Genomic DNA, 23,810 nt, shown 5'->3' with positions numbered 1-23,810 from the left:
CTCTCTCTCTCTCTCTGTCTCCCGCTCTTGGTCTTTCTCTGTCTCCCGCTCTTGGTCTTTCTCGTTCTCTCATTCTTTCTTTGGGTTTTATTTTGAGTCCTTGCTGTGGTCCCACGTCCCCAGCATCGCTTAATAAGTTTTTATTGCGCTCAGTCACGCCAGAAACCGGCGATATGGACTACGAACGTGTTCCCGTGGACCTCAAGCAGATAATCTTCGTCAGTTGCGGTTTCAATTTCAGTGACCCCTCAACCTGGCCACGCCCACAATGTCGGTAATTAACCCATGGGTAAATTCCAGGCATTCATTGAAGGGAAAGGATTTTCGGTTGGATTTGCGTGTATAATCGCGTGAAGTTATGCATCAAGGAATCGCTTTATAATCTGTGACTAGGTATTTGAACCTTTTCCTGCTATGAAAACACTCGAAGGAACATACAAATCCACGTAATTACCATCAGATACAGAAATGCAGAAGAACGTCTCTATGAGTGGATCCCAAATTGAACGCAAATCAACCGGAAGTACATATCCCTGCCCTGGGGAATTTGCAGTTTGCTTCTTCTGTCCAACTCATGCCCGAAATATATCCTCTCATATTTTTATGGCAAAGGGACGTGCTCTCGTAACCGGCTTATGTACGAGCTGGCAGGACCATCGATAAATCTACTTTCCAAATAAAAACGGAAAAATAAACTTAAGCTACTTTTGTCATGCACTACTAGAGGCAAAGCAGACGCAATACAAGAAAAAATACACAACTTGAAAAATAAATTTCAATGAAGGCAGCACCAACAAATACAGATGAAGATAGCAATATACAGATACAGGATAAAGAGAGAAAGAGCGCAGGAGAGAACGAATAAACGAATAATAATTGAATGGATGGTCTTGGCCCAACTGCAGTCATAGTGGAGCCACTCACAAATGTGAATCCAACCAGCATTTCTCTCCTTAATTGGACCCTGAATGCTGCACAGCTAACTTAATCACAAGAAAATGTTTTCAATGAATTCCAAATGGAATCAATTTCAGTTGCAGCAAACATAAAAACAGACAGTTGAAACTCGAACATAATTAAATTTTCGATATTTATGGGGAAACCGATACCTAAAACCGATGCATTACAGACTTCGGCAAATTGGGCTTGAAATTTAAAACATATTTAATCAATGCACAGAATGTTTGCTTTAAATATGATTTTAGTTGTCAGGGATTACCCTTGGCTCATTTTTAATTTCATTTGTAACAGGTATGTAGATGTCTCCTTTTTTTACCCTTAAAACTTACAAAAAATACAAAATCGTTTCTCAAAAATCTTTAAAATCTTCCCGTTGCACTTTCAGTATGTACTTTTCGTTTGGTAAAATCATAAAATCTGTAAACAGAATATCCCCCGGGTATGTAGTGCTCCTCCCATCATAAAAAGCCAACCTAAATTAACACACAAAGGGAAGGATGGATAGAGACTCTCCTGTTGGCTTTGTCTGTGGCAAATTGCTGCCATAAAAACGGATCCGCCAAAGCGGCAGCTCAACATTAGCCAGGAGCAAAATCCTGTTCCCGGAGCAGAAACCTCCGCCATGCACCCGAATGCACTTAAGACGTCACACGAAACTGCAACCTCAGAGGCAACAAAAGCCACATGTGTGCCACCAGCTTACCGTGGCAGCTGCCTTTTCTTTGCCATCTTTTCCTTCTGCTTTCTTCTGCTTTAATGCTGGCTGGACCATAACTTTTACAGATGCTCATGCCCTTTTTATGGCTGGCCAGCGATTAGACTTACCCTCTCTCGCACTTTATTACCAAAAAAAAAAGGGTAGAGAGAATTGGGAAACGAGAGCAGTAGGAGTGGGAGACGGAACAGGGCTTAAAATGATATTGATCAAAGTTCAAGTTAGCATTTCCATATTTTGCACTTTCACTAAAAGCTTTTACACAAAGAAGGCCCGCATTTTCCTCTCTAAGTAAGCACTTGGCCAGAGCAGGGCTTGAGCCAGTAACCCACATGTCAACTTCCCCCGAAGGCTCTCGAAACTTACAGTCGTGCCCCTTAAAGGGTACCGCTGTTTAAAGTCACTGCCCATGGAAACCATAAAATATGGTTTATTTCAGGTTTCCAGAGAGAATTTAGTTTTTAAATTTACATGTTTTCATTGCATATCCCAAGGCGTACCACAACAACACCCCATGCTACGCCCTGGCACTGGCTGTGCACAGCTGGCTGCATCGGGACCGGAGTTTATACTTGTCTGGGGGCTACAGCCCCTGCAATTATTTGCCGATGCCTCCTTTTGTACCCTCTTTGTTGTCGGTGCTGTCGCTGGTGCCGCTTATCTGGCTGTTTCTGTTGTTGGCCTTTTCTTGTGCAGCCTTTTAATTGGGTTCTCTGCCATATTAGATTTCTGAGCCTGCATCTTTGGTCCCGTCCCTGCCGGCGCTTGCCCTGTGTGCCAAGGCAAACGCATTGAAGATGAAGCACAAGCCTGGGAAGGCCTGGAAAATTCTTTAAAGGGGGGAAATAGTTGGAAAATAGCTGCCGTGCTACAGATTCCCAGAGATTCCCAGAGCCAGAGATGAAAGATATTTTTACAGAAAATATGGGGTTGAGTAATTCCAGCTGCAAATATCCTAATTGGATGCCATAATACGAAATGATGGTAAAATGCTAGAGAAATTCTAGGGAAATTATTTTGTATACAAATTTTTAACCTTTTTGTTTCTTGTTTAAAGCTTTGATATTCAATTTCACTAGTACTTTTTACGTATTTATTATGCTATTGACATCACAAGTATCCACTACTTGTGTTCAATTAGAGCTTTTCAGTTTTCCTCCATTGATGTTTGCATAGATGTTTTGCACACATTCCCATATCAAGTGACAGCTATGCATACCGCTCGAGCACTGTTCAGTTTTTACATGGTCATTAAATCAGAGTCAGAAGAGTGCAATACTCGAACAGCAGAGAGGAGGGAAGGCAAGTCTTTAAATTTGTACATTTACAGACACAGAAAACCACACAGAATGAGACAGAGAGATAAAAGTACAGCAATGCAAATTTCATGCGAAGCTCAATGGATAGAGAGAACAAGGCAGGCAGTCGACGGGCGATCCAGCACAGTCTGGAATTTATCTTCTTCGTTGCAGCAGCTCCACCTCCTCGGGTCAGCTTTCGTACATACGAGTATGCGTATTCCGTATGCCGTTTAACCGCACTGAAATGCACTCACACACACATACACACACAAGCGACGTAATCTGGCATGTGTTCCCATGAATATTTCGTGCAGTCCTGTCTTGATTTTGCCTGGATTTTCATCCATCCGTCCTAGCCATTCCCTTTAGGCTCGATTCAATCCGTACTTTTGTTACACACACTCACAGCACACTGGGGGTGTCTGTCGAACGGTCTCTCTTCAATTATCTCTCGCCCACGCTCTACCTATTGGCTCCTATAAACAGTTATTTTCCCAACTACCGTTCGGACGCATTTAATAAGAAGCTTCCCCGCTCAAGCGTTATAATTGCACCTCCGCCAACGCCCCACTAATGGCACTTTGTGAGCGGTTATTTAGCGTAAGTAATGCAATAAGTGTGCTACTCTACCCATCTCTATATAAGTATTTCCTGCAGCGTTGCTGCATCTGAAAACTTTCCCCATGTTTGCTGCCGAAAAAAAAAGAAAGAGGAAAATGAAAACAGTTTTCGCACAGGAAACTATCTTCCGCAAACGGATGACGGAAAAGCACGGAGAAAAAGTGAGTAAATGATGATACTGGAAAAGTGAATTAGCGCCTGAATGCAACAGTGTTCTATGGGCCCCCCTCTCTCTCCCGCTCTCTCTTTCTCTCCTAGTCCTAACTACTTTAATTCATTCCACAGAATTGTAATTAGCTTTATGCTGAAATTAAATTGTAAGCAGGAGTTGCTCGAGTTACTTGGCCAGGTGTTTCCCAAACTGTTGACAACTTGCATTTTGTTGTTGCAACACGACACTTTTGAAGAAAGTTTACTATGGGAAATGTTTCAATTATCGGCAACTGACATCGCCAGTCCTTCAAATGCAGCAATGTATTTTGCTGGAGTGCGGTAGATACCCCGCAAAATAATAGATTTGTATATACACATGTAAACTAAATAATCATTTATTGTGTGTGCAGGTAACTTCTTGCAGATTGCAGCTAACAAGGAGATAGTATTTCACATTTAATAATTGGCAACATAAATGCAAAATAGACACACATAATTCTTGCAATTTAATCCCAATCAAATGACTTTCAACACCTTTGAAAATAAATACTGTTTGCAATGCGCCATCTTTGCCAAGGGGCCAATCAATTCTCAAATATAAATTCATACCGAAATTAAGGAATTATTTTACAGACGAAACTAAAAACGATTCGCATTCATGGGCCACACCCAGTGAGTGCTAACAGCATTCGACATTCGATTCTGGCCGCCGACGAGACAACTGTTAACTGTCCGTATATGGATCCATGTCAATAGACAGACACCATTTGAAAGAACTCCAAATGGGTTGATGGTGGAGCGTTTCAGCAGTTGTTGGAGGGGTGCGGACCGACACGGCACCGACCTACCATAAAAAGAAACTGCGAACCAAACGCGTACGTGACAATAAAATGAAATGTGTAAGTGTCGTCTACGTCTTGGTCGCCGCCATCGCTGACTATGACTCTGCCTCTGCCGCTTTCTGTGGTGGACGTGCAGCGCAAAGGCAACGATGCTGTTACACCGAAGAAAAAAAAGCACAGAAAAATTGTTAGTGATATAAATGAAAAAAAAGATTTATATTTAATCGGTTCTCTTCCATGGAGGCATCTTCTATGTGTGCGATTGCACTCCATGCATCAACGAAAGTGTTACCAAATAAATGGCAAAATCTAACAACATTCAATGTAGCATCGGTAGAAAATGTATCGTGTATAGAGGCAGCTTAAGCGTGGCAGCAAAAGCAACTGGAAGAGAGCAGAGGCAGAGGAGCCAGGGACGGCCTCACAGCAGCTCTTTTTGCGGTGCACTGTGCACCGGGGACGACTGTCGAGAGTGAGTTAGAGAGAGCGAAAACTGGCGAGTGGGGAATGCAATGGCAACTGCAAGTTGACAAATTTATTTTCAATGACAGTGGCAGGCAGGCAGGGCAGGGTGACAGCCTGGCTGGCTGGCAGGCGGTGGTCCAAACGAACGCGACTTGAGTGCAGATGAGCCCAAAGGAAGCATAACAAACATTCCATTGGTACGCCAAAGGAATGCAGAGGAATGGAGAGCAGAGGAAATGAGCAGGAGGAGTACGGCACGTGAAAGATGGAGAGACCTTCACCGCTCAAATTTGTCGCATTGTGGCAATACTCGCAATACGAGTACGTTTAGTACACTGCCTGAAATAGTTTACAAGTTGGAAGGAAATTGAAATAAAATTGAATATTGGAAATGAGACTCTAGTAGTCTCGTATTAATATAGATTTATAGCTCCCCTACAATTAGTTTTATTAGTTTATATTTTATTAGACCTCTAGTTTTCTTTCAGTGTATTCTATTTAATAATGCAATTTGAGCAAGTCGCTTGGTCTGTCTCTTTCCCTTCCGCTTCCGCTTTCCCCACCTCTTCACACACACACACACTCTCTCTCTCTCTCTCACTCGCTTTCTATCTCTTTGTCTGTTTTCCTTCCGTACTTGCAGTGGAGTCCACGTTCCACTTACTCTTGTGTCTCCCCTCCAGTGGGATGCCGTACCAGTAGGAGTCCCAGACGCAGGCCAAGAGCACCAGACCAACAGCTAGGCTAGCCAGGCAGACAGACAGACGGACAGACAGACAGGCACGAATTTAATAAAAAAGAGTGAGGAAAATAAGTGAAAGAAAAGGCAGGAAGGAAAGATGTAGAAAATATACGAAACATACGAGCGGAAGCCAGGCAAATATGCAGCCTCCATAGCAGGTGTGCCCTCCGGCCCTCCCGCCCCACCTGTTGCTGGTGCCAACGGCGCACTTCAATCCAATCGAAATTGCTTGGCGGCGGCAGGCATGTGGCATGTGTGTGAGCACAGGATAGCGGGGAAAATGTGCAGAAATTTTCATTTAAAATGTCCCCCCTAAGAACGCATTAGACACACTCAATTTTCTTTTCCATTTTGCCACGCCAGCGAGCGCTCCGCTTCGTATTCCCATTCCGACCACTTCCAACCGCTGCCATGGAATCTCCGACAGGAGCTGCGGTCCACACATGTGACGCCGTTGCTTATCAAATTCCTCCCCCCCAGCATTCCCCATTGCCAGGCCACCACATCAGCGCATCAGCAGCTGAAAACCCACCCAAACCACAGGCCCCGTAATTCCATCATTTTATGCGTTGCTGGCATTCTGCGGCTGTGGCAGCCTGCACCTGCATACTGCATACTGCATCCATGCCCCCATACCCCATACCCATACCCCCAGGTGTCGCCACGCCCTATTTAACGACCGGGCTAACTGCTGTCGGAGGTGTGCAATTCACATTACATTATCCCGGCACATCCTGTTGTTCCTGCACTGCCCCCGTTCTCAGCTAAGCCCCCAAAAAACAATCACTAAAATAGAACTGCAGATACATACATATGTATCTTCCAGACTGGATTGTACTGGCCATAATGAAGCTCGAACGAATCAATCCGCCCCGCAGATACAAGGGACACTTTCGTGTCTGTCTGTCAGCTGCAATTGCGTTTCCAAATTATGGTCCAGAGACAGTTTGGAAGAGCCTAATTGGGAGTGGAGAATGTTTCCCCAGGGTCTGGTCTGGTCGTGTTTCCAGGGGGCGGTCTAATAGGATTTTGGCCACTCGCAGTACATTTCAATTAGAGTACACCCAATCATACATATGTACATGCATATGTGTGGGTGTGTGTGGTGGGCTCAGGTGATTCGCTTGGGACCGTAATATAGGAGAAAGTGTCATTAGGTTGCTGCATTGCCCATTCATTATGTGCACACAGAGTGAAATAATTCATACAGAAAGTACTTTAAGCTTCCCTTTCCTTGGCCTAAGCATATTCCCGAACACACCACCTCCCCACCACCTAGAAAGTGCTTTAATATGGCCCAAGTCTGTATTTTCTTAGTCATAAAAAAGTCTCTGCTGCTGGCAGAAGTCAAACGAAAAGAAAAAGCAACACAAAGTATAAGATAAAGATGAGTTTATGGCTTTTCAATCCACTTCGGCTACTCCCCCGTTGTTGCCGCCCCCCCTTTTCAGTCATCATGCGATATCGACCGACCATCTTCGACCACGGATAACAGAGGCTGGAGGAGGCGCTTCAAATCATTCTGTGCTAATGGAATTGCTCCAATGCTGATGGAATTTTTATGATCCAACGGGGAGGCGGTTGGGTTTGGGTTTGGGGGCCACACTGAAAAAACCAACAACAGTCAGAGCCACAGGAGCCACCACGACGAGAGGACAATGAGAACGATGAGAATTTGAAAAATTTTCCAAAGCGCAAACACAGTTTTTTTTCTCCATTTTCATTGTTTTCCTATTTGTCAATAATATTGAGCGAATGAATGGATGGAATGGGATGGGATGGGGTTGGGCTGGCATACCTTGTCCGTTAAATTTACGGCGTAAATCAATGTTGTAGTTTGTTTTGTTTATTTGTTAAATTCAATTTTTGTATTTTTGTGTTGCGCGGAAATTGTTTTTTCTGCTATTCCTGTCAGGAATAATTTCGAATGGAAATTGCATAAATCTGCATAACGATACAAAATCACCAATAGCAATTTTGTTGGTCTGAAAAAATGGCCCGTACGGAGGATGATGAGATGTGATAGCCGGGAATGGTGTGAGGTTTGTCAAGGGTTTGCACATCAAACGAAATTAATATACGCAATACAGGGAAGGGGTGGGGTAGACCCCTCACATTGATTCCAGGTCAAGGAAAACAAACACCAAGCAAACACTTCCATATTAATGTACCCTTGAACCACTGTGCCCAGGGCCCCGAATTAATGAACACTCTCTCTTGCGAGAGGTACAGAGAGAGAGAGAGAGAGAGAGAGGAGGCGTGGCGAGGCAGTGGGGCGGCAAACAGGCAAACATGAACGAACACGTCGACTGCCAACAGCACGTGTCGTCGCTGCGTTGCGCTGCGTGGGCGTAGTCGGGTGTAGGGGGGGGGGTGTGCGGAGGCCAGTCGACGTCAGCCAAAATGTCACTCAAGGAAAAACCAAATAAAACTACGCAAAAGAGAAAATATGTATGTAGTAGAAGCTTGAAAACTGAAGGAGGAGGAGGAGCGCCCTGCCCTGCCCTGCCCTGCCGCCTCGTGTCCTGTCCAACCCTGCCAACTGGGCCAAAAGCAGACTGTTGCTTCGTCTGTCTCTCACCTCATCACTCTCTCCCGTTGACTCTCCCTGTCTCCCTTTTACCGTTATACATATATATGTATATGTACTTCTTTTCTGCTGCTTTACTTTGTTTTCTGCTCGTTGTTGCTGCTCAATTTAGTCCATTGGCCCGCTCCGACAGACAATTACTCATGGGGTTACTCGCTTTTTGTTGCTGTTTTTGCAGGAAATCTGCCCCGGGGGTGGAAGTGCATGACACACAATATCCCTCATATCCCCCCCCGCCATTAACATGGAGCAGGGGTTCTGGAGGTGAACCAAAATCGTTTTTGTGGTTATCTCGATGGCACTTGGATTCGGTTGCACATTCTCTACTCTCTGTCCACTCTATCTCTCTCTCACACCTTTTAGCTTGCCCTCTCTGGCATCAATCTAACGGGTTAGCAGTGTCGTGCCTGTGTGTGCTGACCGCAATCAAAGTGCCCAGCACCGCTTGGCTCCAATATCCCCCCAATTAAAGGAACGAACTTCTAGCAAGTGGCCCCAAAATCTCAGAGATCAGCAACCGCAAAGCAAAGCAGACAACTAGATCATCGTTAGCTTTGAGGTTATGCTGCCAGCCCAAAAATTTCCCCACAGATGTCATGGAGATGGCATTTTAATTCTTTTAATTAAAAGTTTAATTACATTTCTGTTTAGCGCCGGATTTCTCAGCCATGAACTCTGGCCTATGACAAGCGCCGTGACATCTGCGAGGCCCATTAAAGCTGTACGAATTACATAATGCCAGTGAGCTGTCAGAAAAGTTTATGTGGAGCAGAAGGCGGACGGAGGAGGAGGAGTATAGAAGGCTGATCTCTGACCAGAGAAATATTTTCATTTCATCTGCCAACTAATTTAATTCTGATTTTGATACGGTTTCGGATTTGCTTCAGCATATATACATTCGTATATACATGCATATGTACATATGTACTGACTGACACACAAGCGGTGACAATTTAATTAATTTGAGATTTGTGGTCATCAAACAAATGCTAAAACAATATAAAGAGAATCCAGCGGAGCGCAGATACAATGAAAATTTATTTGATTCAACTTCCACCACCCACATGGCACCCAGTACCAGTCGCAGTCGCAGTGGCAGTGGCAGTCGCAGTTCCAGTTGCCGTAGCAGTATCACCCACCCACTGGCCACTTGTATGACCGCCGCCTGTTGTCCATCCTCCCCTGAGAGGTCTGCTCTGAGCTGGGGTTTATCATTCTGATCACGTAACTTGTGTGTGCCACCAGCACTTTTTCATTTTCATTCACTTAGCTTAACTCTCCGAGAGAGAGAGAGAGAGACAGAGAGAGAGGCGGAACGAGAAACGAGAAACTGCTCTAGAAAGAGTCTTATAGAGTCTCTTGTCTTATAATGATTTCTCTTGACGCTTCGCCGATTTGCGTGGGTTGTGATTTTTTCTGGGTCTCGGCTTCAGTTCTGCCTTTCGCTTTTGCTTGGGTCTCGCATCATTAACCGGTGATGGCGGGGGCTGTCGCGTCTCCCTACCATCGACCCTCGACCCTCGGACCCTCAGCCAAAGTTGGCCAACTGACTGACATTGAAATCGACGTGGGATTGTTCCCGTGTGCGTGTGTGTGTGTGTTTCTGTGTCTACGAGCACATCTGTATTTGTAGTTTGCTGAGTGCTTGTGTCTGCCCTGGAATTTGATAAGTTGTAATTTAATTAAAGTTTAATTGGCCAGCAAGCAACTTATGCAATGAAATTTTTATGCTTTGAGCATCGTTGAAATTCATCCGAGATTTCTCAGGCAACTTGCGGCTCTGAAAAGTCAGCGAACTTTGCCAAATTTTCGTTCAAACTAAATTCAATCTTCAAAGGGAATAAGTTTTCAAAGGAAAGCAAAGACTTTTGCTGGTTGATCGCAGTTTGTTTCGCTAAATCTTTGCGAAATCTTAGCGCTAAATATATGTACATAAATATGTATAAATTTGCATCTGACATATGGATGATCGTGACACGTCAAAAGACCTCTGAATTTAGTCTCTGCACCGGGATGTTTCTCTTGTGTTTTATAAGCAAAAACCAAATCCTTCGTCTTTTATTTCCATTTCAATTTCTCTTAACTATTTTCCCCACCCATTTTGGTCTTCATATTCATTTGTACTTTCAGAATGTTATTTAATATTTTATTACAAACTTTCTCATCCACTAGGATTATAGTTTCTTTTTGTTTATACACAATTTCCTTGTCTGCCAACAGTGCGTCTCTCACTCTGCTGCCACTTAGCCCCAGCTAATCACCAGGCAACGGACGGCAAAAGTTTTGTACCGCTCAGCCCGCTCCATCAGCTTTCAGCCATATTGAAGCTCCAGCCAAGTTTTTATTTTTATTTTTTGTTCTGTTCTTGTGCTGATTATGTCGGCGCTGGCAGAACATTATTAATTTGCACCAAAGAGATTACGATCCCGTGCATAAGTTTTAACTACTTTTCTGTGGTGGGTCGAACCGAACGGGTTGGCTGGTCGAACGTTGCTGGTGGAGCCAAACTTTGGAGCCATAGCTGTCGACAGCGCAGTTTGCACCTGCTTCTGGCTCTGGCTCTGGTTCTGCTGCTGCCTCTGCCACATGCCACACGCAATCTAATTTAGCTGGAGAAATACGTGCAAAGCGTGAAAATAGGAAATGGAAAAGGCCAAAATGGGGGCAGGCCACACACCCATTCGAGTGGCCTGAAAGGGGTCAGGCTGCTGGGTGTGGGCATGGGCGTGGGCCGCCTCCCCTTCCGTTATAATGCGCCCAATGCTCTAATGTGCTAATGCTCAAAGCCGCTTAATCCGTTTAAAGCAGCTTTCAAATATACCACACAGCAGCGACTGTTTTCCCAACGATCAGCGTGGAGTGCAGTGCAAAAAGTTCCCTGTCAAAGGTGTGGCAATGCACGCAGAAATTATTCCAAGGGTTGTGCCAGCCCCAGCTCCATCCCACTGTGTGTTTGTCAGGCTCCACTCTTGTCAGGGGATTTGTGCTCGTTATTTCTCAGGCTGTAGCCTCCCGTTCCGTGTTTCTTGTGCCGTGTTTTGTGTGCCTGTCTCTGTATGCAGCTTCAAACTGAATTCTACATTTGAATTATTCATTCCTTTTGTCGCTGCTGCATCTTCAGATGCCACGCTCAAGGGCTGTTGCGTCCTTGAGGGTTGCAGCAGGCAACAGGCAACGCAGAAACACCACCCCACCCCCCTACTCCTCGTTAGCTTTGTGCATTTGGCTGCCTGGCCGCCTAAAGCCGCCTCAAAGCCAGGCCAGGCTAGGCCCATTGTAGCTGTTGTTCGTCGCTCGCAAATCCGAAAGCAATTTCAGCAGCATTAATCATTCCGCCCGCTACGGCCAGAAAACACACACACCCCCTCTATACACACTCCATCCCCTGTCTGACACTCTTATCTCCCGTCCGGCCATTTCGGGCTAATGTTGACAAAACGCATTTTAAGCACTTCAGAATTTTCCTTCTTTTTGTTTTAGTTTTGTTTTGCCAACCGGACAGTGGCCACAGTGCCCCGAGCCGCCCCCCATCCACATGTGTGTTTGATTCTGATTTGAATGCCACGGCTGGCAAAATTTTCATTGAAAATATATGCATGAGCGGGGTGCATTGGAGGACCACAGGATCGCCCTCAATGCTATCCTGACCCAACCAGACCGAAGTGGAATCCAAGTGGCCAGCAGCACCAACAGCAGCAGCAGCAGAAGCTTTTGTTTGCTGCGGCCCTTTTGCCACCAGAGTACGTACGTATCATTGTGATTGTGTGTCCATTCCCAACCAGGTCCATCACTCCTCGTTTCCCTTTTCCCAGCTGATGAGTGTGTGTGTGTTTGTTTGTTTGTCTAACCTTTTCAAACAGTTCCACACATAGTTGTTCATGGGGCAGAAAGAGGCCATAATCGAAACTGGTTGTTGCAGTTGGCAGAGATGTGTGAGATTTGAAATGGAAACTGTGAATGACTGGGGGGACTGGGGACCACACCAGAGGCTAGCGCCCAGCATCCAAATTGAACATAGCCCAGAGGAGCGTTATGAAATGTGACTATTATTAATTGGTTTGCATTTGAAAATGAAGCAGATCAGAGCAAACTGTGATGGTAAATTCCCCCAAGGTAGAAAATAACAAAGAATTTTATGGCAAGGGAAGTAATTTCTCGCTGAAAGAAATAAGAAAGGCTACTAGAGGGAATTCATTTACCTTTAGAGTAAATATTCAGAGAGAATTAGCATGAAATTGATTACAAGCTAGTTCAATTAAAAGATACAAGAGATTTTTAATATAACTACTGTATTTAAAGCTCCCTAGATGTAATAGAACGGAAGAACCAGTTGAAACCTTCAACTTAAACTCTTTACGAGCATCTCTTTTCTGTTCCTATTTCCCATGTTCTCAATTCATGTATTATTGATGAGGATTTTGAACTACATTATTGCAGCTCTATTATTTATATATTTATCTATGTACATATGTGCACACGCTTATCCCCTGGAACAGATGCCAAACACATCTCTGCAGATGCCACACACATCTCTGGCATTCCAGACACTGGCATTCCGCCCTCCCCCAAAAAACAATCCAAATTAATATTCATTTAAGCCAGACTCACCCACAACACTTTGCCACCATGCAGACAAATCCTTTATTTAGCGAAGCAACTTTTTCGCGTTGGGTTTTCCTCGTTTTTTATACGGATTTGACTCAATTTTTATTTTACTTTTTTTGGTTTTGTTTTTGGTTTGGTTTAGTTTGGTTTTGTTGAGATTTGTTATTCCAGAGTTTTTCACTGCTGCTGCTGCTGAAAATGCACGACAAATTAACAGAGCCCTGGAGTGAGTGAGCGTGGCAGAGGCAGTCGGTTCGAGAGGGGGGGATAAAAGAAGGAAAGAATAAAAGCTAAAAATGAAAATGAAAATGCTTTCCGTGGCAGCCGTGGTATCCTTCTGTGGGGGCAAGCCACGCCCGGGGCTTGGACAACAGCAACAACCAGATCGGGGAAATAAAAATAAAATTGAACGAAACAAAGAGGAAAAATGTGAAAAATGCGGAAAAGCGTTAAACTAAAACTCTGTCACTTGTTTCACTCTTTGGGATATTCTTTTTTTGGTTTTGTGGGTGGGTGGTGGTTTGGACTATGAGAGAGTAGCATAATGCATGTGTCTTTCACATTGAACCCTGCCACACTCCTCCTCCTCCTCAGCCTCCAGCCAGCCCCCTCGCTAGGCACAGCGGGTATTTTTTTTTTTGTATTTTATTTTATTTTTTTGTATTCTTTTCTCTTTTTGTGATTGTTTGCGGCACTGACACCTTTAGTCAAATATTTCTCGGCATTTCACCTTTTTGTGCGTCTTAAGCCGTGTATTTTCTGGTCTGTTGTTCGTTTCCAACCCCCTTTCGGCGGGGTTCACTTCGCCTGCCTCACGCCTACTCACACGCTGAGTGACCGTTGGTTCACTTGGCTCTTTAAATGGACTTTGTGCACTGGATTGGAGTGCCGCCGTGTACCGTTACCGTTACCGCTACGCTACCGCTACCGTTATGACGAGCTTCGTTCGTTGAATGAACTGGCGAAAAAAAAAAACAACACCGAAACACACACACAATGGAACTTTGCTACACCAACAACAACAACAGCAGAAAATGTAAGGTGAGCAAGCAAAGCTTTTTTCGCCAGCCGCTCTCTCGGCTTGGTCATACTCTGCCGCGCTCTTGCTTACTCTTTACCCCTAATTTGGCAAACAGCCGGCGCAACTAACGCCAACGCAACACATAAAACCCTGCTACGAGCTTCGTTACCATCCCAAAAATGGCAAACATGGCCAACCAACCAACCAACCACCCCCCTTTGAGCCATAAACTTGTAGTTGTTCACTCTCTCTCTCTCTGTCTCTCTCTCTCTTTCTGAGCGCATGTACGCATGCTCTAAAGCTGCGCTCCAAAGCTCTGAGTGTGCGAGTGTGCGTGAGAGCGAGAGAGGGTTTCCATGTGAATTTAATGGGTGGTTGGGTGGATGGATGAGAGAGAGAGAGAGTGTATGGCTTTGGGCAGGGTTGAAGCGGGCTTTGAGTGGGTTGTTTTCGTTTGCTGTCACATTGCTTTGGTTCCCCCTCCACTACTGTTGCTGCTGTTGCTACTGCTGCTGCTGCTTCTGCTGCTGCTGTTGTTGTTGTTGTTGAATGTGCACTTTGTTGAATGTGCATTGCGCTTCCTCTGGCCGGGTGCTTTTGTTGCTACTGCAAAATTGCCTCGTAGCATTTAAGTCGAATTATGAAAGACTGTGTGTGAGGGGGATCCAGTACATGCCCCCTCCCGTCGTCCCGTCAGCCCATCACCAACAGTGGCAGTGCCCATGCCAAACGCGCTCGAGGGGACAGAAATACGGCTGCATTTTAATTAATATTGATTGTGAGTTATTTTCGCAGGGGTGCGAGGCAGGTGTGGTTTTAATTTAGTTTTCCAAATGCATATGTGTGTGTTTTGTGTTTTTTTTTTATATTTTGTGTGTGCGTAGGCGGGCGCAACCCTATAACCCACTTGCATGCTATGCGATTATGGATAAATGTTTGCCCATTACAGGGTACACAAAGTCAGCTTCATCATGGCGTATCATGTAAATGAAGGGGGAAAGCCAACGAGAGCAGCGGAGATGCCAAATTTGCATTTCAATTCAACAGTCGTTGGCGCGCACTCAGTCGCTAGCCCCCCGTAGGCACTGACACGCCACCACACACCACCCACCACCCACCACCCGCCATTGGAGCTGTGTTTGCATTGCTTGAACAGCTTCGTCCCATCTTGGTCTTGGGATATTTTCAGTTTCGCTTTAAGTGTGATTCGTTGTTGCGCTTGACAGCGCGGTAAAATGTGCACGTGCTGCAAGAGCAACTTTCCCCTGGGTATGGATGGGGGGTTGTGTGGTTTTATTGAACCTGAAGAGTATAAGACAATGGACTTTCGTTTCAATTTGAGTTTTCACCCATTGCTAAATGACCAATAGTAATCGATGCGATTAAACAGACTCAAGCTCCTATGGGGGATTTCTTAAAAATGCATTAAAATTAAATCTGTTAAACCAGTTTGAAAAACTGGCCACTGCAATTTAAATTCAAAGCCAACCGTTTATCAGCACTCTTTTCGCAGAGCAACCAGCCTGTGACAGCCTGTGAACCAGTGTTGAACAAGTTCGTTTGATCTGACCGCCAAATTCCATTTAACTAACAAAAATACCGACTTCTCCAATTGTGCTGGGTATCCAAATTTACAAGAAGAATAAAATTCACAAGCAGCATTATTTTCTACGGCTTAGCTCAGGCTGTATATTTTGATATATTTCTAAAAGTCAGGCGCAGTATATTTTATCGACAAGTCCGCGGTCCTACTGGTGTTTTTGCGATGTCAGCTCCAATTGGATTTTTACAAGAAAAAAATACCGTATATTTTTTTAATTTGGCCAAAAAAGAATACTGAAAAACGGCTACACTTATTAATTTGGCCAGAAAATAATACTTTAAGACGGCTACACTTTTTTCCGCCAAACAAAAAAAAGGTTAACTTTTATTTTTTTGCATAAAAATAGTGAGAATTAAGTAATGGGAAAACGGCGGACGCAATCACAGATCGATTCGAACTCTAGCGATAGTGATAGCGAATCGGACACCAACCTGGAGTCGGTGAGTAATGAGGGGAAGAAAGTAAAGCCCGCGCCCCATTGTCAAGGGGCCGCTGCGTGCGGCCATTGCGATGTAACAAATCAATGGCAAGTTTTTTATGATACCAATTAAACGTGATAACTGCCCCCGCAGGACCTCCTGTCGTTGGCTAAGAAGCGCAAGAAGCCGCAAAATGCCAGCAAGGCGAGCTCCCTATCCGACTCGGACTCGGACTGGGCAAACAACAAATCTGGAGCGCCTGCCACGAAGAAGAAGAAGCGTCCGAAGAAGGCCAGCAGGGACTCGAGTTCATCGGAGTCCAACTGGGACGATGAGAGCCAGGATGAAGTGCAGCCTGTGCCGGCTGTGGAAAAGAAGCCCGAGGAGCCTCCAAAGCCGGGCAACGTCAGCGAGCACGAGGAGGGCGAAGTCTCCGACAGCGACTCGGACAATTCGAAATCAAACTCCTCATCTGGCTCCGACTCATCCAGCTCGTCCTCGTCCGGCTCCGACGCAGAGTTCGATGACGGCTTCGACGACGACATGATGGGCGACGAGGAGGATCGCAAGCGTCTGAATGATCTGTCGGAAAAGGAGCGCGAAACGGAGATCTTTAAGCGCATCGAGCAGCGGGAAATCAGGCGAACCCGCTGGGAGATCGAGAGAAAGCTGAAGCTGGCCCGGCGCGGTGAACGGAACGAAAAGTCACGTTCAAAGGGCGAGCGGGCCAAAAAGAAGAAGGAGAAGAAGGCCAAAAAAAGCAAGGAACTACCCCCGTCTCTGCCACCGCCATCGAACTCTGTGCTATCCGAACTGGAATCAAAACCAATCAGCGAGGTGGGCAGCAAGAGTCCGATCCCTCTATCTTCCAGTCGGGACGTGGCCTCAACTTCGGCGGCCGTGGCCAGCATACTCAACGACCGAGGATCCGACGATCAGGCTGGCGCCGGTATGGGCGACTATTTTGATCACAAGGAACGGTCCAAGGAGCGAAAGAAGAATGTGGAGGCCAACAAAACCGATGACAAGCGAAGCAATGCCATGGCCCTACTGAAGGCCAAGCGAGAGGGCAAGGCCAAGCGAGGTAAGCTCGCAAATGCATATATTGATTCTTTCTAACTGAAATGTTTGTGTAACTTAATTTATTGCAGAGGAGGAGGAAGCGAAGCGGCAAGCCGACCGCGAACGCGACGACAAAGAGGAACTTGAGAGCGTTTCGGGCTGTAAGTCGGCTGTGAAGCTGAAAGCCTCAGAGATCTATTCGGACGACTCGGGCAGCAGTGACTGGGACGAGGATGAGAAGCCAACGGGCAAACGGTCACGTTCGATTAGCAGCAAGGCTTCCAGCGAGTCTGAGGATGATGACAAAACCACCAAGAGTCCAGTGTTCATATCGAACCGAGAGGATTTGAACAAACTGCGCCTGTCGCGCCACAAGATGGAGCGTTTCGTCAATTTGCCGATCTTCGAGAGCACCGTGCTGAACTGCTTTGTGAGGATAAGCATTGGCAACAATGGCCAGAAGCCGGTCTATATAGTCGCTGAGATAGTCGGCGTGGTGGAGACGGGCAAGATCTATAGCCTAGGCACCACGAGAACCAATCGGGGTCTGCGCCTGAAGCACGGCACTCAGGAGCGCGTCTTCCGGCTGGAGTTCATCTCCAATCAGGAGTTCACCGAGAACGAGTTCAACAAATGGCAGGAAAGCTGCCAGAAGGCGCACGTCCAGGCGCCCGCCATGGAACTCATCGAAATAAAGGCGAACGATATCAAGAAGGCCCTGAACTACGAGTACAAGGACGAGGATGTGGACAAAATTGTGGAGGAAAAGAATCGCTTCCGCAACCGTCCCACCAACTATGCCATGAAGAAGACCTGTCTGATGAAGGAGCGCGATGCTGCCATGCTTCGCGGTGACTACGACATTGCCCAGGATCTGAGCACGCAGATCGATGAGCTGGAGAACAGAGCCTCTGAGCTGGACAAGCGAAGATCGCACACACTGAATCTGATTTCGTACATAAATGACCGCAACCGCAAGAAGAACGTTCAAGATGCCGAAAAGGCCATTATGGAGGAGGCGCGCGCCAACAAGGGCCAGAAGATATCAGATCCATTCACGCGACGCATCACACAGCCACGCATGGGTTTCAAGGGTACCAAGAAGGACGATGAGGACACACAGCTCGCACCACTGCCTCCGCCACCGCCTGGCAAGAAAAGGCCAAACGAGGCCGGCTCCTCAAATGCCAACGCGAAGCCCACAGACGCCAAGGACTTTAGCCTGTACTCGCTGCACGACTTCGACATAGACCTGGATGTGCCTCTGCCGGGTGAGTTTTCCTGATTTTTGATTCAGTTGAAATCAATTTGATGTCTCTAAATCTTCCCCTTCCGTTTCCCTGCAGTTAACAGCACGAATTCGGTGCCAAAGCCAGCGAATAAGCCAGCCGAAACCGTCTCCAAGCGATCGCTTAATCTGGAGGACTACAAGAAGAAGCGCGGCCTCATCTAGGGCTACAGACTCGACCCCCAAATTAACAAAGCTCTTGCGTTTTTGCATCCTAGTTAGTTATACAGTAGTTATACAGTGCATAAATCGACTAAAGTGACATTTTGTTAATAGTCCGACAAACGAAGAAAAACTAAAGTTAATTAACGAATACCAATTCGTGGCCGTTTCTGTGTTGTATTAGAGATAGACAGGACACACACATACACACACTGTTGCTGGCAAGAGGATGATTCGGGGATATTTCAATTGTTATCATTTTGACCCATTATATTAACATTAATTCTCCATTATTTTTTTTTTGTTTATCTGTGTGATGCTTAGACAAATGTACAATGCAAAATGAAAAACCACACCCCGCTGCAAGAGCAAAACATATTACGAATTAAATATCGTATGCCAACCAACTGCTAACTGCTTATGTCTCAATTTCACTAGTACTTAAGTTGCAAATTGTATTATATGTAGCTGCCACCGCTTACGACCCGATAATCATCCTCCATGCAATGGTTAATAAATTTTTACGATACGACGATGATAATTTATATAGAATTAGTTAACAGCAACCACTCAGGCATATGGCGAGGGCTAATGAGATTCCAGGGACAAATATAACAGGCTGATTTAATTGGATATATGTATGCGGAACGGGGCATAATTATCCTTTGGTTGTAATCGTTCAATGCTGTATTAGTTTAAGTTCATCAATGTTAGCAGCATGTCCACTATTATACACATATACAAAAATAATTATAATAATACAAGAAAATAAACTAAATATTATACTATTTAAATTGTTTGTGTAATTATTCTTCTTTTTTTGCAGAAAGCCAAGATGTCGGGGTAACTTTTTGTGGGCTTAACAGATCACTCTTCTAATCATTAGTAAAGATATTAATTATGTACTTACATTACATTACTGAAACCATCAGTTTGCCTGCTCTTTTGGCGCCTTTTTCAGCATAAATTGAAAAGTAAACTTTGTAAGGCAGAGGCAGAGCCAGAGGCTTTTGAGTTGATCGGGCAGTTTGGTGGCCTCTCTCAATTGGTTTGCTGGCTGTTTGTGCAGCTGGTGAACTCCTTTCATGTTCTCACATTTAATTCAATTAATTCGATGAAATTGTCTTTTAATTGAAAGCGATCGCGTTTCGCGTTGTTTCGTCAGAAGCGAAATAACATTGCCAGCACATACACACCCAGCACAGATCACTGGGGAGGTTCCAAATTTAACGGTAACGCTAAAGACAGTGTGATGTTATTTTTCTGGAGCATTTAACTAACATCTTAAGTGCATTCTCCTAACGACTTTAGTCGAGATTTATACAACTTTCTGTACTCAAATGGATAGTTGTGTGTATGGGAGGGAGTTTGATGTGGAATAAACTTCAATTGAATGTTTTATAATGCATTTCCGCTTGAATATTTTCAGCATTTTCTCATTCATTCTCCGTCAGGGAATTTCGGGCACTGTATCCCATCTGCAGGCAACGATACCAGAGCCTACATATTGTTCCCAAATGTTGAATGCGACTGATCCGATCAGAATGGTGATGATAATGATGATGATGATGATGGAGGAGGAGTGGGAGAGCAGCAGCAGCAGCAACAGCCTGACGTAAGGGGAGGGGACTGGGGCCCATTGTGGCACAATGACATTTTATCTCAAAATATGCAACAGCAGCACGTTCTCTGAAGCGGAGAGTGTAATAGATCAGTAGCGGAATCTCAATTCAGAATTCGAAAAAACTACCGATGCGTGGCCCATGCAAATGTTGTTGTTGCTGCTGCTGCTGCTGCAGCCCATCTGTGTATGCGTGTGTGTGTGTGTGTGATGCATCTGGAGCTGTTGCATATGTGGGAGAATCCCCTTGGGGGCGACTAATCAACCGGCATACAATTCAAGCAAGTGGCTTCATCGTCGCCTCTGTCTCTGTCTCCGTCTCTGCCTCTGCCTCTGTCACTGCCTCCCTCGGCTTTGGCGTCTTTCATTGTCTGCGCTTTGAAGCCTCTCTGTATGCGTGTTTCGGTTTTAGGGGGGACGCCGACGCTTCCAGTGGCAGAACATGGCAGACCAGAGCTCCGGCTCCGGCTCCAGCGATCAGTTCAAAGTTGACTTCGTCGCGGACCAGACCGGACCGAACACGACACCGCGACCCTGAATTAGAAATTGAATTATCAAATCTCGGCCTGATTTAATTTACAAACTTGAAGCACCACAATAAATGAAAATGTTGCCCAAAAAGTGTGCACTTGATTTGTGGATATTTACGTGCTTAGTCCTGGACTTTGTGTACGCGGAGCTGGACTTCAGCAACGATCTGGAGAACAGCCAGAAGTTCAAGAGTATTCCAACCACAGTGAAAACCTTCGAAAATGATACAGTCCTGCTGCCCTGCACCTTGAAAAGTGAGTTGGATGGACTTCACTTATTGGACTGCCAACCGAAGAGAAAGATTTATGAGGGGATCTTTGGCGATTAGCTGCACTTAGAGAGAGGGAGGGCTTTGGAACGGTCACAGAATTATCCAGCCAGTGAGATTGGCCATAACAATGGCATTTAATTCGATTGAAGAAATGAACACACAATGGGGGAACAAATGAAGGTATTATCTGTGCATAATAGAGTCCGTCCAGTCCGAGGGAGCGAGTCCACAAACGGATTCTGTCAATTGAACGCCTCACACACAACCGAATAAATGTCATTCCGGTGACCCCTCCGAATACCAGACCCATAGCCAGTCCTCCATTACAGGATTATTGACAGCAACAATTAAGTATTGATGGGGTTAACAAGATGAAAGAGATGCAGCTAGAAAGATAGAGAGAAAGGGACAGCTTGCTGTTTGCAGCAATGCGATATTGTGGTTCGATGTAACTTAGATTTAAGAAGATACTCGATAGAGACTAGAATACGATTAGGTTTGATTGGGATTACTCTCATATTACGTGCATGGTGTGGATTCAATCGATTGATTTTTGCATTACAGCGCCATTCCGTTATGTGCGCTGGCACCGAGACGATGTGGCACTGGTAGACTCCCGCCATCCGGAGATACTGCCGCCAGACCGCATCATGCTCTGGCCCAATGGCAGCCTGCAGGTGGCCAACGTGCAGTCGGAGGACACCGGGGACTATTACTGCGAGATGAACTCGGACTCAGGCCATGTGGTGCAGCAGCACGCCATCGAGGTGCAGCTGGCGCCACGCGTACTCATCGAGCCCAGCGGATTGACGGAGCTGCAGATCGGAGCCACCTTCGAGGTGGTGTGCGATGCCCAGGGCGTGCCCCAGCCGGTGATAGACTGGCGTTGGAATGGACAGACCCTGGCCCCAGGCAGCAGCACGGGCAACCGGCAGAGCCATGTCATGGAGATCAAGTCGCGCAGTCAGTCGGGTCTGATCGAGTGCCTCGCCAGCAATGGCGTGGGTGAGCCGGCCGTGGCTGGTGTCTATCTGCATGTGCTGTGTGAGTGCCACTTTGGAAGCTGCTCTTTGTCTTGAAATCATTGAATAATCCCTGAAATTCCAGTTACACCCGAGGTGAAGCTGCCTCAGCCGGTGGTCTACACCAAGCTGGGGACGCGAGCCCATCTCGAGTGCATTGTGGAGGCGGCGCCGGCGGCCACAGTGAAGTGGTTCCACCATGGCCTGCCCGTGGCATTGGGCACGCACTCGTCCAGCCACGAGACCGAGCTGCAGTCCAACCGCTCCCTCGACCATTACGTGAACGACGTACGCCACCTGCTGGTGATCAAGAACGTGCGCAACGCGGACATGGGGCAGTACGAGTGCCGAGCAACCAACAGGATCGGTGCGCGGAGTGCCAGCATTGAGCTGACCGGCCGACCCATGCCGTGCATCTTCAAGATCAATCCGGGCACACAGAGCTCCACGTCGCATGTGCTCGTTTGGCAGACGGAGAGCCTGCTGCCCATCATGGAGTTCAAGCTGAAGTTCCGCCAGATTCCGTCCAACAATGTCACCAGGCAGCTGCGCACCAACTGGACAGAGTTAACGATCCCCGCCCAGGCCATTAATGGTAGGGAGAACTTCAACCGGAAGCTATACAAAGAAAACCCACTCTGACCCGCTCTCTTCCGTAGGACTCATCTACATCACGACGTATACGCTGCATGGCCTGCAGCCGGCAAGTCTCTACGAGGTCTCCGTTCTGGCGCGCAACAGTTTCGGCTGGAGCGACAATAGCAAAATTGTTCGCTTTGCCACGGGTGGCGAGGGTAAGATAAATCACCTGATGTGTGATAGATATGGGTTTCCTCCATTCTTAAGCTTCGATTCGTTTCCGCCAACAGTGGAGCTGCCCAACTATTCAACGGAATCTGAGCTGCAGAACGATGTCACCGAGGAGCAGGACTTCCGGAATGAAATTACCCAGAGATCGGATACTCTGCGGGCCAGCATGATGTTCAATTCGGGCTCAGCAGCTGAGGGCCGTGGCCTCAGTGGGTCCCTCATCTATTCCATTTGCATATGCCTAACATTAGTCCTGATCTACCAATAAGAATAATAGTGAATAGTGAACTCCATTTCCGTGTGACACCAAATAAACAACTATCACCAAATTCTTGAGAGGTAACTGCACACGTCATAGGGGAAATGAATCAAGAGACTGCAATTCATCAACTCAGTCGCGATAAGATTCTTTGTGAACCTCTGACTAAATACAAACACAAATGACTGAGCTCACAGTATGGATGGACTCTTAACGCATTTAGTTTAGTAATCTTTGGCAGTATATTTGGACAAAAACCTATCTGACGAATTCTATATTTATATACTGTACACGAAGAGTTTAGGGCAGCTATCGGCAGCTTTATTCGGAATGATATCAATACTTGGTAACGAAATTGGGTGCGTATTTTAAGGCTTAAGGCTACTCATAAAACATATACAACATTTGCAGAATATAATGTAAAACATTATTCCATTAAAAGTTTTAAGTAGAATCTAAAAATCTGTGCCCAGAGACCAGAAAAGAATTACTAATTGCATAGAAATATCGGATTGCGAGCATAACATGGTAACGCTTCCGTTAGTATGAGATCTATATGTAAGAAGCCTGGACACATGATATATGGTATAGTGTACATATGTACATACATATGTATGTATGGCTCCATGCCAGGGCTTCCTCTATGGACCGCCAACATCAATTGGCAGTGACATTGCGGCGCAACTAACGCATCTTTCTTGTTTCCCATCCCGTCCCCCATACGCGGGCTTCGTGCTCCATGCCGAT

The 23,810-nt window shown here is 45.9% G+C and overlaps 3 protein-coding genes across 10 annotated transcripts in view; 2 read left to right on the top strand and 1 right to left on the bottom strand.

Annotated features, from left to right (window-relative positions):
* LOC111071004 (kazrin) overlaps positions 1-13,124 on the bottom strand; it is a 37,100-nt gene extending 23,976 nt beyond the window's left edge. For all 8 annotated transcript variants that reach the window (XR_005967717.1, XR_005967718.1, XM_022362086.2 and 5 more), the window contains exon 1: positions 12,998-13,124. The gene's annotated coding sequence lies outside the window, so the exon portion shown is untranslated. The remainder of the gene's footprint in view (positions 1-12,997) is intronic.
* A 2,765-nt stretch (positions 13,125-15,889) lies between these two features.
* LOC111071003 (RNA polymerase-associated protein Rtf1) lies at positions 15,890-19,343 on the top strand. The gene is made up of 4 exons (XM_022362077.2): positions 15,890-16,058; positions 16,191-17,121; positions 17,189-18,370; positions 18,446-19,343. Exons 1-4 carry the CDS (start codon positions 15,978-15,980, stop codon positions 18,550-18,552), a joined length of 2,301 nt encoding a protein of 766 aa, XP_022217769.2. The 5' UTR covers positions 15,890-15,977; the 3' UTR covers positions 18,553-19,343.
* Positions 19,344-20,648: 1,305 nt separating this feature from the next.
* LOC111070990 (neurotrimin) lies at positions 20,649-23,457 on the top strand. The gene is made up of 5 exons (XM_022362062.2): positions 20,649-20,955; positions 21,537-22,016; positions 22,080-22,589; positions 22,654-22,788; positions 22,864-23,457. The coding sequence occupies exons 1-5, from the start codon at positions 20,772-20,774 to the stop codon at positions 23,070-23,072; spliced, it is 1,518 nt and encodes a 505-aa protein (XP_022217754.2). The 5' UTR covers positions 20,649-20,771; the 3' UTR covers positions 23,073-23,457.
* Positions 23,458-23,810: the final 353 nt, after the last annotated feature.

Source organism: Drosophila obscura, unplaced genomic scaffold, assembly GCF_018151105.1.
Source record: "Drosophila obscura isolate BZ-5 IFL unplaced genomic scaffold, ASM1815110v1 contig_186, whole genome shotgun sequence".
NCBI classification, from domain to species: Eukaryota; Metazoa; Arthropoda; class Insecta; order Diptera; family Drosophilidae; genus Drosophila; species Drosophila obscura.
The sequence above is the reverse complement of the archived record's forward strand: the minus strand, read 5'-3'. Positions and strand labels throughout refer to the sequence as shown.

What these genes read in the sequence shown, in the direction of transcription:
- LOC111071003 (XM_022362077.2), top strand. Translation starts at nt 15,978, where the DNA reads ATGGGAAAACGGCGGACGCAATCACAGATCGATTCGAACTCTAGCGAT. An exon ending in CGGACACCAACCTGGAGTCG is followed by an intron (nt 16,059 to 16,190) that starts GTGAGTAATGAG and finishes CTGCCCCCGCAG; the next exon opens with GACCTCCTGTCGTTGGCTAA. An exon ending in CCTGGATGTGCCTCTGCCGG is followed by an intron (nt 18,371 to 18,445) that starts GTGAGTTTTCCT and finishes GTTTCCCTGCAG; the next exon opens with TTAACAGCACGAATTCGGTG.
- LOC111070990 (XM_022362062.2), top strand. Translation starts at nt 20,772, where the DNA reads ATGAAAATGTTGCCCAAAAAGTGTGCACTTGATTTGTGGATATTTACG. An exon ending in TGTCTATCTGCATGTGCTGT is followed by an intron (nt 22,017 to 22,079) that starts GTGAGTGCCACT and finishes CTGAAATTCCAG; the next exon opens with TTACACCCGAGGTGAAGCTG. An exon ending in CTTTGCCACGGGTGGCGAGG is followed by an intron (nt 22,789 to 22,863) that starts GTAAGATAAATC and finishes TTCCGCCAACAG; the next exon opens with TGGAGCTGCCCAACTATTCA.